Consider the following 12,106-nt stretch of genomic DNA (forward strand, 5'->3'; position numbering starts at 1 on the left):
ACATTAATCATGTAAGCTCAGTATTATAAGCACAGGGAGGGGGTTAAGTGACCGACCCAGAGTCCTACCACTGTGAGTCAGACCCAGGTCTTCTGACCCAAGCTCGGTACTGACACTGTAATTAGTTACAGAAGCATTTTCTCAGTAACAGGATGCTGTCCTCCTTTTATTAGTTATCCCTATGCTTTCCCAGTTTAGATAACGTTTGTTGATTATTTTCTGGTTAGTGACACTGTGGCAAGATTTTTGCGCTTCATGCATGAATAGCTCAACAAAGACTTTAAAAGGGAAAATACCCACTTACGATATATTATGGGAGGAATTATGAATCATGGACTTTTGCATACAAAGTGAATTCTACCTCTGCTTTACATTGAAGAGTGAGTGGCTAGTAAGGGTTTAGATGAGATCATTTGGTTTATAGTTTTGTGAGTCTGGATGAGAAAAATAGTCTTTATAAGGAAGCAAAGTATGGGATCTATTTGAAGGCTTTTTGTTTCTCTTTCTTCTTAAGATTGGAGATAAAAGTTGCTCAAGTCATTCCAGCAGCAATACACTCTCCAGTAACACCTCCAGCAACAGCGATGATAAACACTTTGGGTCTGGAGACCTGATGGACCCGGAACTGCTCGGATTAACCTACATTAAAGGAGCTTCCACGGACAGTGGTATCGACACGACCCCCTGCATGCCCACTTCAATCCTTGGCCCGCTGCACCTGACAGGCAGCAGGTCCATGATCCACAGCCGGGCAGAGCAGTGGGCTGACTCTGGAGACATCTCTGGGCCTGATGGCGAGCAAGTGAAAATGTATGCAGTTCATAACTACGCCTCCGCCATTTCCGTGAGCAACACTGCCGAAGGCAGCATGGGCGACCTCAGCGAGGTATCTTCTCATTCCAGGTGAGCACTTGCTGTACACAGCCCTGGGCTTCTCTCACCAGCCAGGGTGGAGATGGGAGTATTTTCAAGGCCAACTGAGTCAATGTCTTAGGCGGGGCCTGAGTACTGGCGGCATGAGCAAGAGCTAGGTTATCACCTGGTTGCCTGACTTCAGATGATGTGCTTGTTTCTAAAATCTAATTGTGAAAGTTTGCTTGTTAATAAATTCACCTGTATGTGATTTTACTTTCCTTTCTCTTGCTTTAAATGTGAGTGAGGACTAAACAGAGATAGCAATTGCTCTAGTCAGGCCACTTTTCTCCCTCTCCCAATGAACTCTGCGGGATAATACTCAGGTTATAGTGAGCAGTAATTAGGGATAGCATTGGTATTGTGTATGTGTGTAGCTCCTGCAATAAAGGAACACGCACAGTTCTTTTCTGTCTGTAAGGCCCTCATTAGAAGAAAGGAAGACTTGAGGTCTTCTGTATAACAGTAAGAGTGTGTTGCTACCAATGTCATAAAACAATATGTGTACTGACTGTTTAATAAGACACTATTTGTTCTGTAAATCTTCATCTAAAGTACAAAAAAAAAAAGCAAGGCTAAAAAAAAGTGTTGAGATTGACAGTTTGATATTTTTAAAATAAAGACTAAATTTAAAGACACTGTATTCTAAGTGTAGATATTTAATATATGGTCTTGACTGCTTTTAAACTAATATTTGGCATATGTCTGTACAGTGGTTTTGAAACTAATCATTTGTGATTCTTGCCTTCAATTTCACATAAAGTCTAGGCAAGAAATACGTTTATTCAGGTTTGGCTGTGTCCAGAATTTAACTCCTGCACACCACATGCGCTACCATTTTCCTTCTTGTCACCAAGGCCTTCCCTGATTCAGTTCTGAGTTACTATCTGACTTTTTTTCCCACAGAACTCTTTAAATATTGGAGGACAGAGTTGGATGAACTAATAATGGGGATATCCTCCTAGTTACCTGATACCTTAACAGGATCATTTCTCCAAATGAGGAGCTTAAGGCTTCTCTGTGCTCCTTTAAGTTCCCCCTCCCACCTGCGTCTAAGGCCAACACTACCCTCACACCTCCCCCTCTGCCTCACATAGCCCCTTACTTCACAGAGTCCATCGACCAGGGCCCTCCTTTGGGGGCCGGGGTCCATCCTACCAAGCTCTTCGGCTGACGAATGGTGAAGATAGTGCTTGCCCAGAAGAAACACAGGGTGTTGTTTTACCAGAAGAAGGAGTGGATGCCAAATTATAAATGACCACCACATAGTTGGTCTTCTTCAGCTGGGCTAGAAGAAGCATAGGATATAGAGATTATTTTCAAAATAGTCGTTCCTACTACTTTTTTACCAGTTCATTTAATAATCTGACTTAAAATAAGTGTAGTAGTAAATAGCTAAAATAACATTTAAGGATTATCAGTGACTTTGATTACCTAAATTACTCCTATCTTAATTTCAGGGACAGTTGAAAATTGACAATACTGTAAAAACCATTTGGGGATTTTATAAAGTTTATAAGCTTTTGTAAAACAGCTGATTTCATGACAGATACCTTGTTAGACAAATCTAATTGGCATCACAAAGAGAATTTTACGTTACTATGAAGTAAAATTTCTGTGGGAACTGCTTTCAGAGTGCACTCATTTGTAAATAGAGGCAGGGATATTTATAGGCATTTGAAGTAGATTTTCTTGAATACCTTAACCGTTTGTTAATTTAATGGGTTAGACTAATAGATAGTATATAAAAGTGCTAGATTGAATTTCTGATTGATTATGTATTTTTCCCCACCACTTTAAATTGAATGTGTGCACAGCTGTTGTGGAAAATGATACATGTTGAGTGAGTGGAGGAGCCCTTTACCGCTTGGCTGCCTTTTACTTGTAATTCTTAGTTGATGATGACTTTGAAGTCACAGTTTCCAACTTGCATTGTAGGCTTTTTGCTCAGTATGAACTTCAGTCATTGCATCGAATCTTCTTAGTACTTCTCCTCCACCTGTACAGGTACACTCAAGGAAATAAGAATTAAACTATTTACCTTGTTTTCTGTGCGTTGAGGTAAAAGAAACTTCACTAATTGGAACATAAGGGGCCAGCCAATCGAGTCACGCTAAGATTCTGTAAACTCTGAAATGGCGGTGTCCAGAAGGGGGATGGACATGCCGGCATGTAAATCAGCTCCATACTCTCCTCTCCTCTTTGAGTTCAGATGATGTGCCTGTCACTTTGGAGCTGAGGCCCATCCCCAAGTCCAGGTTGTGACCAGGGAGTAGCTCAAGGAGGAGAAAAACAGAGACACTCTACTAGGGGCTGCCATCTGTGCTAACCAGCCCAGTTGAAGTCATACCTAACCTCAAGGCATCTTCTCAGAGCACTTACCCTGCCTCAGATTGTTTATTTGGGCTTTTTGCCTGTCACCTTCCACAAGAATGCAGGCGGCCTTCCTCTCACTGGAGTGTCTGTGTTTTGAGGCTAATAGGGACTCTACCCGTCTTATTTACATTTGTAATGCCAGCACTTAGGATGGTGCCTTGCATATGGTTCCAGTTCAGTTCCAGTTGCTATCGAGTCGATTCCAACTCATAATGACCCTGTGTGTGTCAGAGTAGAACTGTGCTCCGTAGGGTTTTCAATGACTGATGTTTCCCAAGTAGATCGCCTGGCCTTTCTTCTGAGGCACCTCTGGGTAGACTCAAACTTTCATCCTTTAAGTTACCACCGTGCACATTAACTGTTTGCCATCCAAGGACTCCTTGCACATAGTAGGTACTTGGATATTTGATGAGTGAAAGAAGGAACAAAAATAAGAGTGCTCAATGAATACTTAATGATGGAGTTAATAAACTGGGGCCTGCGTAGCCTAGAAGCCCTGGTGGTACAGTGGTTAAGCACTGAGCTGCTAACCGAAAGATCGGCAGTTCAAACCCAACAGCCACTCCATGGGAGAAAGATGTGGCAGTCTGCTTCTGTAAAGATTACAGCCTTGGAAACCCTATGGGGCAGTTCTCCTCTGACCTATAGGGTTGCTATGAGTCAGAATTCACTTGACAACAACAGGTTTGTTTTTTTGGTTTTTTTGGATAGCCCGGAGAAATATAAGGGATGTTCACAGGGATCTGCTGTTCCTAACTCACAGTTACAGGAGCCCAGATCAATATATGATCTACTCTTAACTTTTCTAATTGTGCTGTTTCACCACCGCCACCCCCCAGCCCCAGCTCAACACATGTGCTGCCTGACCGCCATCTGGGAATAAAGTAAGCATAAATTGTGTATATGGTACAATTATACTAAACACTTAAAGCTCTTTATGACAAACTGTGCTGGTGTGAGAAAAACCAGAGGTGGAGTTCCAGGAATCATCCATTAAGAAGAACAAACTTATATCTAGCCTGCCTGCTTCCTCCTGTTGCTCAGTGCTTTTAATTTAGCAAACATTTTTTTTCTTCCTGCGTGGGCAGAGCACTTAGAGCAGAGCTCACAATACAAAGAGTATTCATATTAGCCTAACCAAGATTTTGCAAAGTGAAATAAATCAACTGCGGGAAAAAAAAAAAAAACCTCATGTTCTGGATTTTCTTGTAAATTGCCCATGTAATTATCATATCATCTTACTCTCAGTACAAATGATTGAGAGTTGGCAATGTAACTCTAAAATAAGAACTTTATTGTAGAAGTAAAAGGATTTATAAAAAGTATTTATTACCAACATTCTTGAGTGTTTACCAGCTTCAGAGAAAACATATATATTGAAGTTACTGCTACCAAGCACAGATTTGTGCTAGTATATTGCTCATCAAATGGACTCGGTAAATTTCTTCTTAGAGTTAGCTTTAAAATGCATTAATTGGGGTAAGATATTTTTAATCAAGTTTGGATTAGAAAAGTATCTTTTATAAAACATGGAAAAATGCATAGGGTTTGCAATTATGCTGTCATTATTCAGTACACCTTCTCAAAAATGTTCAATTCCATTATATCGGGGGAGAAATGTGAGTCTCCTACACAAATGCATCATATTAATTATACCATGACTTTGAATACCCCAGACTTTTCATTTTTGGATAAAAAAATAAAAAAACTTAAAGAGGGTGTTATTCAGGGGGTTGCCTTCCTTTGGGCTTTTTCAGTACCAGGTAAGATATTTCAGTCATGTGATAACCTTGGCAGGAATATGTATCATTTAAATCTAAATATGAGACTTCTTGGTGATTATCTAAGGTTTTTCAATACATGCTGCACATGGTAACTAAATGCAGTGCATGACCGTTAATTGGATTCTAAATGAGGGAAACAAAAGCTATACGCATTGGGATCATTGGGAAATTAGAATATGGACTGTATATTAGATAATAGTATTGTATTAATGCCTGAATGTGATAATTATATTGCTACTATGTAGGAAAATGTCATTATTCTTAGGAAATGCATGCTGAAATACAAGGGTACAATGTCATAATGCTGGCAACTAATTCTCAAATAGTTCAGAGAGGAATATAGAGAGAGAGAAATAAAGCATTTATAGCATAATATTAACAATTAATGAATCTAGACAAAGGGTAGATGGATGTTTAATCTGTTCTTGTACCTTTTCTGTAAGTCTGAAATTTTTTTAAATTAAGAAGTTTCGGAAAAATAGGCCTTGAGAACACATTATCTAGATATGAGGTTTTATGTTAGGAGTTTATTAACTGGTATGCCTCCCCATAACTGGAAACAGTTAGTTATCTCCCTAAAAGGAGCTCTGGTTGCATAATGGTTAAAGTGCTCCATTGCTAACCGAAAGGTCAACAGTTCAAACCTACCAGCCACTCCATGGGATAAAGATGTGGCGGTCTGCTTCCATAAAGATTACAGCCTTGTAAACCCTATGGGGCAGTTCTTCTCTGTTCTTCAGGGTCGCTATGAGTTGGAATGGACTCCATGGCAACAGGTTAGTTAGCTCTCTCTTTCCGGGCCTCATTTATTCCTTGCTTATTCCTTAGTTTACTCCAAAGACTTTGCTTCATTATTCCACTAAGCTGGTGTTCGACCTGTGCAGACATTGTTGGGATCGTGGCTGAGAGCCCAGAGTGCTGAAACCCAGAGAGTTCCCACTCAAGGGACATCAGACCTACTGACAGCAACTGAGTTACTTCATGGAAATAGATGAGGTGTTTGGTTTTGTTGTTGAGTGATTGTTTTTTCATTTATATTTAAACTTTTATTTTTAATTTTTAAAAAAATTTCTCCAACATATAAAGACCCAAAGATGGGTCAGTTTATTTTGTTTCCTTATTGTCCTTTTGAACCTATATAAGAAGTCTATTTTGATATCATTCTTAATTTTAGACTTGTTTTTACTTCCTCCGTTGTGTGATACTTGCTTTATAAGTAGGCTCTTCAGACAAGGTATATGCTAATCAGAAGTTTCCAGATAAAATTATATTTCATTGTACCAGAGGAGCTAGCTTCTTGAGGAACCCTGTGGTAAACTCTTTCGAATAGCAAGGACTTCTACTTGTGAATAATCCTTTCATGCATCACTTTTAAAAAATGAACTACATTTATATAATGCTTCACCCTGTGCCAGGCACTGTTCTAAGTGCTTTACGAATATTAACTCATGTACTCTTCAGAACAACCATATGAGGTAGATACTGTTAATTATCCCCATTTTACAGATGAGAAAACTGAGGGCCTTGCACACTGGTATTGGAGCAAGGACCCCTGGCAGTCTGGCCAGAATCTTCACAGTGCTCTTGTGTGCCGAGTTTTCTGAAAGTGAAGCTCACCTACATTTCTAAGCTCTGACATAAGAACTGTAATTTAAACCCTGTTAAAAAATTTCATATTTGGAAAGTAATTCTTAATCTCTATTTTTACTCGTTTTTCATAAAACATTATATTGTTGATCCCCCCTGAATTTAAAAAGATCTGTAGGCTTTTAAACTTCTAGGGGTGGGCATGCAGTCCAGCTAATTCCTAAGTCAGCCAGTGCAGCTTATCCACTGACTTGAGCTTATCCACTGGCATTTTCAATGTTTTATTATTTTTAATAATTCCAGCTTCTTAAATATTTTGTTGTTGTGTAATAATTGTATAATACTACAGAGATCACCCCCAGGTTAAGGCTAGAACACGGCTGGGGCTTGTGAACTCTCGAAGTCCTGCCCTATTATAACCACTTTCCTTCTCCCTACAGGTAGCCACTAACCTGACTTTTGTGATAATCATTCCCTTGCTTTTCTTTATAGCTTAGTATGTGTAGTGTCTGTATATTCATGAACAATATATTGTTTAGTTTTGCCTGTTTGTGAACTTTATTTTAAAAAACAAAATCATGTTCGACATAATCTAGGGCATACACTTAGGAGTGGAATTGCTGGATCATACAGTATGCAAGTGCAAATCTTCATCAGGTAATACCCAAACTGTTTTCCAAGCTGCTTTGCGCACTTTAAACTCCCCCCAGCAGGAGGAGAATAACCATCGCTCCAGATTCTTGCTAACACTGGGTATGGTCGTACGTTTCCACGTTTGCCAGTCTGGTGGGTAGTAATGGTATTTCACCGTGTGGTTTAGCTTGACCTTTCCCTCATGATAGAGCCTTGGTGGCACAGTGGTTAAGAGCTCAGCTGCTAACCAATAGGTCAGTAGTATGAGTCCACCAGCTGCTCCTTGGAAATCCTATGGAACAGTTTTACTCTGTCCTGTAAGGTCGCTATGAGTCGGAGTTGACTGGATGGCAACAGGTTTGATTTTGGTTTGGTTTCCCTGATGACAGCTGAGGTTGAGCATCTTTTCTTATGTTTATTGACTAGTGGGGCTCCCTCTCTTTTGAAGCATCAGTTTAAGTATGTTGTGCGTTTTTCTATTAGATTTCCACAGACTACAGTTTTAATATCCTTCTTACCATGAGTATACAGCTTACACATGTGCTTACCTAGACTGTGTAAAGTAAGACATTCTAACCAGGTGCATGTGTACAAAAGAAGATTGTGCCCACTTCACGCCGCCCTGAGTTTGCTCACAGAGAAGGAGAGGAGTAAACCACTATGACTCTGAACTTGGATGTGTGCCAGCCCAGCTGAGATCGGATTGTATTGCAGCTTTTGTCTGTTTTTCTCCTCAGTGGTTCACACCATTCAGGAAGCCCTTCAGCTCACTGTTCCAAAAATAGTGGGTCTCTGGATACATCCAAGGTCTACATTGTGTCCCACAGTAGCAGTCAACAGGCTCCTGGGTCAGTGTCCAAGCCCTACCACAGACAAGGAGCAGTAAGCAAGTATGTCATCGGTTGGAAGAAGTCAGAAGGCAGCCCACCACCTGAGGAGCCCGAGGTGACTGAGTGCCAGGGGTAAGCGTCTGCTTGTTCTTCTCTAGGCAAAGTTATACGTTTGGAGGATTGACTCCGCAAATGTGCTTTCCCCCAAGGGAAATGCATTAACTAAAAAGGAATAATCTAGAAATATCTTTTTTAAAAACTCTTTAAATGCTGCCATTTGTATTTCTCTTTAAAAGTCTTCTGTTTCCTTGAGTTTCACGTAAAAATTAAGTCTTTGTTTTTGTTATGTTCAGAAAGCTGCCTGCAGTAGAAAAGTCATATAATGTAAATTGTGTGTATTAATGTAATTAAAATTAATGTATTAATGGTATGAATGTAGCGTCTCTGTAAATAGACAAGTTCAGAGACAGTTTGAATTCCCATATAGTCAGGTTGTTTCTGAAAATTGCTGTGTAAATGACACCATAAAAAGAAAAATATTTTACTTCATTTTCCAATGACTTTGATTTCCCGTTCTCTTGTTAGGTTTTTGGTGGCAGGCAGGAAGGGATGCTTTGTATTTGTTTGAGGAAAAAAATACTGCTAACCCATTTTATAATGCTTGTGAAAACGATACTGATGGCTCCATAAAGAGAAAAGTAATCATATTCTTTAGGCAGGACAGAGCTTATTTAGCTGTTGCTTTGCTTATTTTTTTCAAGGACAAATTGTCAGGTCATTGTGTTGTAGTGTGCCTGCATGTACAGTGGTATCCTCAGATGCACGTGGGGGGTTGTGCGTACCCATATGTGTGTGTGTGTACACATGTGCAACGATACCTCTTCTAGATTTTGAGGTTGGTCAGTAAACTAGTATTACTTTTTCTTTTAAAAAATGACTCCATGTCTTAAAGTTTTAGAAGCATTTTGTACAGAGGTGTAAGCACTAGGTAAGAAGAAGGGCCCTGTTTGAGAGTCAGCAAAGTGTGGAAGGAGCTGTTTTGGACATTTTTCACTTGAGGACCCAGAACTTAAGCATTTTATCATGCAGGTTTTATTACACTGACTTTTAAGTAAAAGAAAGACAAAGTCTGGAATATTGTGAGAAATGGGCTTGAGTCTCCAGGTTTCAATATGTGAGCCTGCCAGGGGTGAATCACAAAAGGGAGTGTGAACTGAAACTATCCCCTGAGGTCACCTTTTAGTGAAATAGCAGATTGGCATACAAAATAAAGGATATTTCCTGTGAGTACAGTGGTCCATTAAAAGACCATCTCTATGAGACCGAAAGGTCAACAATTACTCTGAAGCAAAGATGAGAACATAAGGGCACAGGGAAACTAGATCCCTGGAAATGAAACAACCAGAATGCAATTAAAGAGAATGTTGATGCATTGTAGAAAATGTAACCAATGTCACTGCACAATTTGTGTAGAAAAAGTAAAATAAAGAAATACAAAGTAATAATTGTGAAATGTAAAAAAAAAAAGGAGGGAGTGTTTCTGTTGAAGACACTGACCTCGAGATTCTGGCAGACCCTTAGGATGCTGGGAGCAGGTGACAGGGTCCTGCACGTCTTCAAGGCACACATCGGAGTGGAGAGGCCTTAGAAGTCACTCAGTCCCACCCCCGGTTTTATGGAGGATGCTTTGAGCTCAGAGCAGTTATTTCTATGATCACACTTGGTTAGTGCTGAGACTCGTTCACGGGTCTTCCACGTCTCAGGCCAGGGCTGTCTGCCTGCCACGCCTATCTGTAGGAGGCATCCCAAGCCATATCCAGTGTTTCTAAAACCAGAAGACACTTGAGATGATGCAGAAGTGATGAATATGTAGCCGCTGCAGTCATACAGGACTGCACTAACTGCATTTGAAATTTTGTCCAAATAATGTAATAAGCAAATCGCTGGAAGATATGCTTAGAAACGATCAACACCAAATACTATGTGTTTGTAACATTTAGAATTAGGGTTGGCAGTTTGAACCCACCCAGCAGCTCCACAGGAGAAAGACCTGGTGGTCTGCTTCCATAAAGATTACAGCCTAGAAAACCTTTTGAGGCAGTTATCCTCTGTCACATGGGGCCACTATGAGTCAAAAGTAACTCGACGGCACCCAACAACAACAGTGTCTTATGAGGCACAAAATATAAAATCATTTCTGCCCTATAGGAGAAGTTTGACATAACCGAGAAATGACCAGTTATTTCTTTAAAGTAATATTATAGAACTCTCCTTGATTATTTTTATTAATAATATCTCATATTTTAAAATGCCATTTACAAGAACTAGTTATTAATTTATTTATTCAGCAACCCTTGAATGTTCATATTTACCACATGTGAAAAGTTACACTAGGCATTAGCGATACAAAACCAATCAAGTTCCAGTCCCTGTTTACAGGAATACCCAGTCTGAGGGTGGGACAAAAAGCACGCAGATGACTAACTGCAGTATACTGTGAGCAGTTCTCGGGCCTGTTATTCCCTATATTAAATTGGCATTGATTATAAAAGGATAATGCCAGTTTTTAGTTGCACTTTTCCCAGTTTGTGTTTAAATGTTCTGAGGAACTCTTTTGTATCCTCTTAAAATCTACACCTTCTTCAGTATTCTGTTTAAGTGGTTTTACTGTCTAATTGGTCAGAAATCTGTGATCTGTCCAACACTCTGACCTTACTGTCTCACACTGTTTTTCCCAAGTCTTACTGATCCTACCTCCTTAAACCCAATTACCACCTCTCCATCTCTTTGTAGCTCTGCCATCATAGGTCCTGACTATCTCTGCCCTGGGCTGTTGCTTGGGTACCCTAATTGGTCCCCCACCTTGATTCCAGCCCCTCCATCCACTTTCTACTTCCTTTTAATGTCCAAAGCACGTTTGCTTCTCTATTTGTAACGCTTCTAAGCTCTAGTATCCTCAGGGTTACAGCTAAATCTCTTAGTATGGAATACAGCATCCTTCAGGATTTGTCCCATTCCTACTTCCAAGCCTCATCTCTGGCCACCTCAACCCCTATACTTCCTAACAGCTCTATTTTTGTTGCCCGAAAAGAGCAGTTCTGTCTCAGGCCTCTGTTTCCATTTTTGCTGTTCCCTCTGCTTAGATGCCCTTCCTGAGTTTCTGAGCCCGGCCACACCATCCTGAGATGAAGTCTTCCTGCATCCTCTGCACTCTCGCATGGCACTGTAATTGCCTGTGATTTTCCACGGCCTGTCCCCGTGCTGTTCCACCAGCCCACATACCTGACTAGGGACATCCCAGGGAAGCCCTCAGAGCCCATTTATGACACGTCATTTGGTAGTTGTTAAAAATAAATAATTTAGCAGAGAAGGCAAGTGGTTTTTATTCAAACACATAGAGAAGCTAGACTAACATATTTTAATAATAATAATAATAATAGCTATAATCTTTTTATCTAATCAGTTAATAGTAGTACCTTGTCTTAGTCAGGTTTCTCTAGCAGAGCAAAACTAGTGAAGTGTATATAAATATATATAGAGAGAAAGTTACTTCAAGGAAACAGCTCACACAGTTGTGGGGGCTGGCAACAGACTGAAGACCTCTGCTATCTCACATGGTTTCAAAGCTTATGAACCCAAAATCTGCAGATCAGGTGGCAGGCTGGAGGCCTCTGCTGGCTCATGCAGTTGAGGAGGCTGACAAATCCAAAACCTGCGGGTCAGGCAGCAGAGACTTCTGCAGGCTTACGTACCAAGATACAGAGGTCAGGTGACGAGAAGAGTGCAGGGTCAAGAAAGAGAGAGAGAGCTTCGCCAGAACATCCATTTATATACTGGAGGCAGGCCACACCTCCAAGGAAACTCCCCTTCAGCTGATTGGCTGCTCACATCAGATCACAAGATGGAAGGTGATTACATCGTGCCTGCCAAACCACTGAGAATCGTAGCCTACCTAGGGTGAAACATAACATTAACCATCACAGA

General features: G+C 40.4%; 1 protein-coding gene across 2 annotated transcripts in view; it reads left to right on the forward strand.

Annotated features, from left to right (window-relative positions):
• SIPA1L2 (signal induced proliferation associated 1 like 2) overlaps positions 1-12,106 on the forward strand; it is a 243,289-nt gene that overhangs the window by 201,265 nt on the left and 29,918 nt on the right. For both annotated transcript variants that reach the window (XM_023728024.1, XM_023728023.1), the window contains exons 15-16: positions 515-903; positions 8,030-8,254. In XM_023728024.1, coding sequence (XP_023583792.1) covers positions 515-903; positions 8,030-8,254 — 614 coding nt within the window. The remainder of the gene's footprint in view (positions 1-514; positions 904-8,029; positions 8,255-12,106) is intronic.

Source organism: Trichechus manatus, unplaced genomic scaffold (genome assembly GCF_000243295.1).
Source record: "Trichechus manatus latirostris isolate Lorelei unplaced genomic scaffold, TriManLat1.0 scaffold00021, whole genome shotgun sequence".
In the NCBI taxonomy this organism is placed as follows: Eukaryota; Metazoa; Chordata; class Mammalia; order Sirenia; family Trichechidae; genus Trichechus; species Trichechus manatus.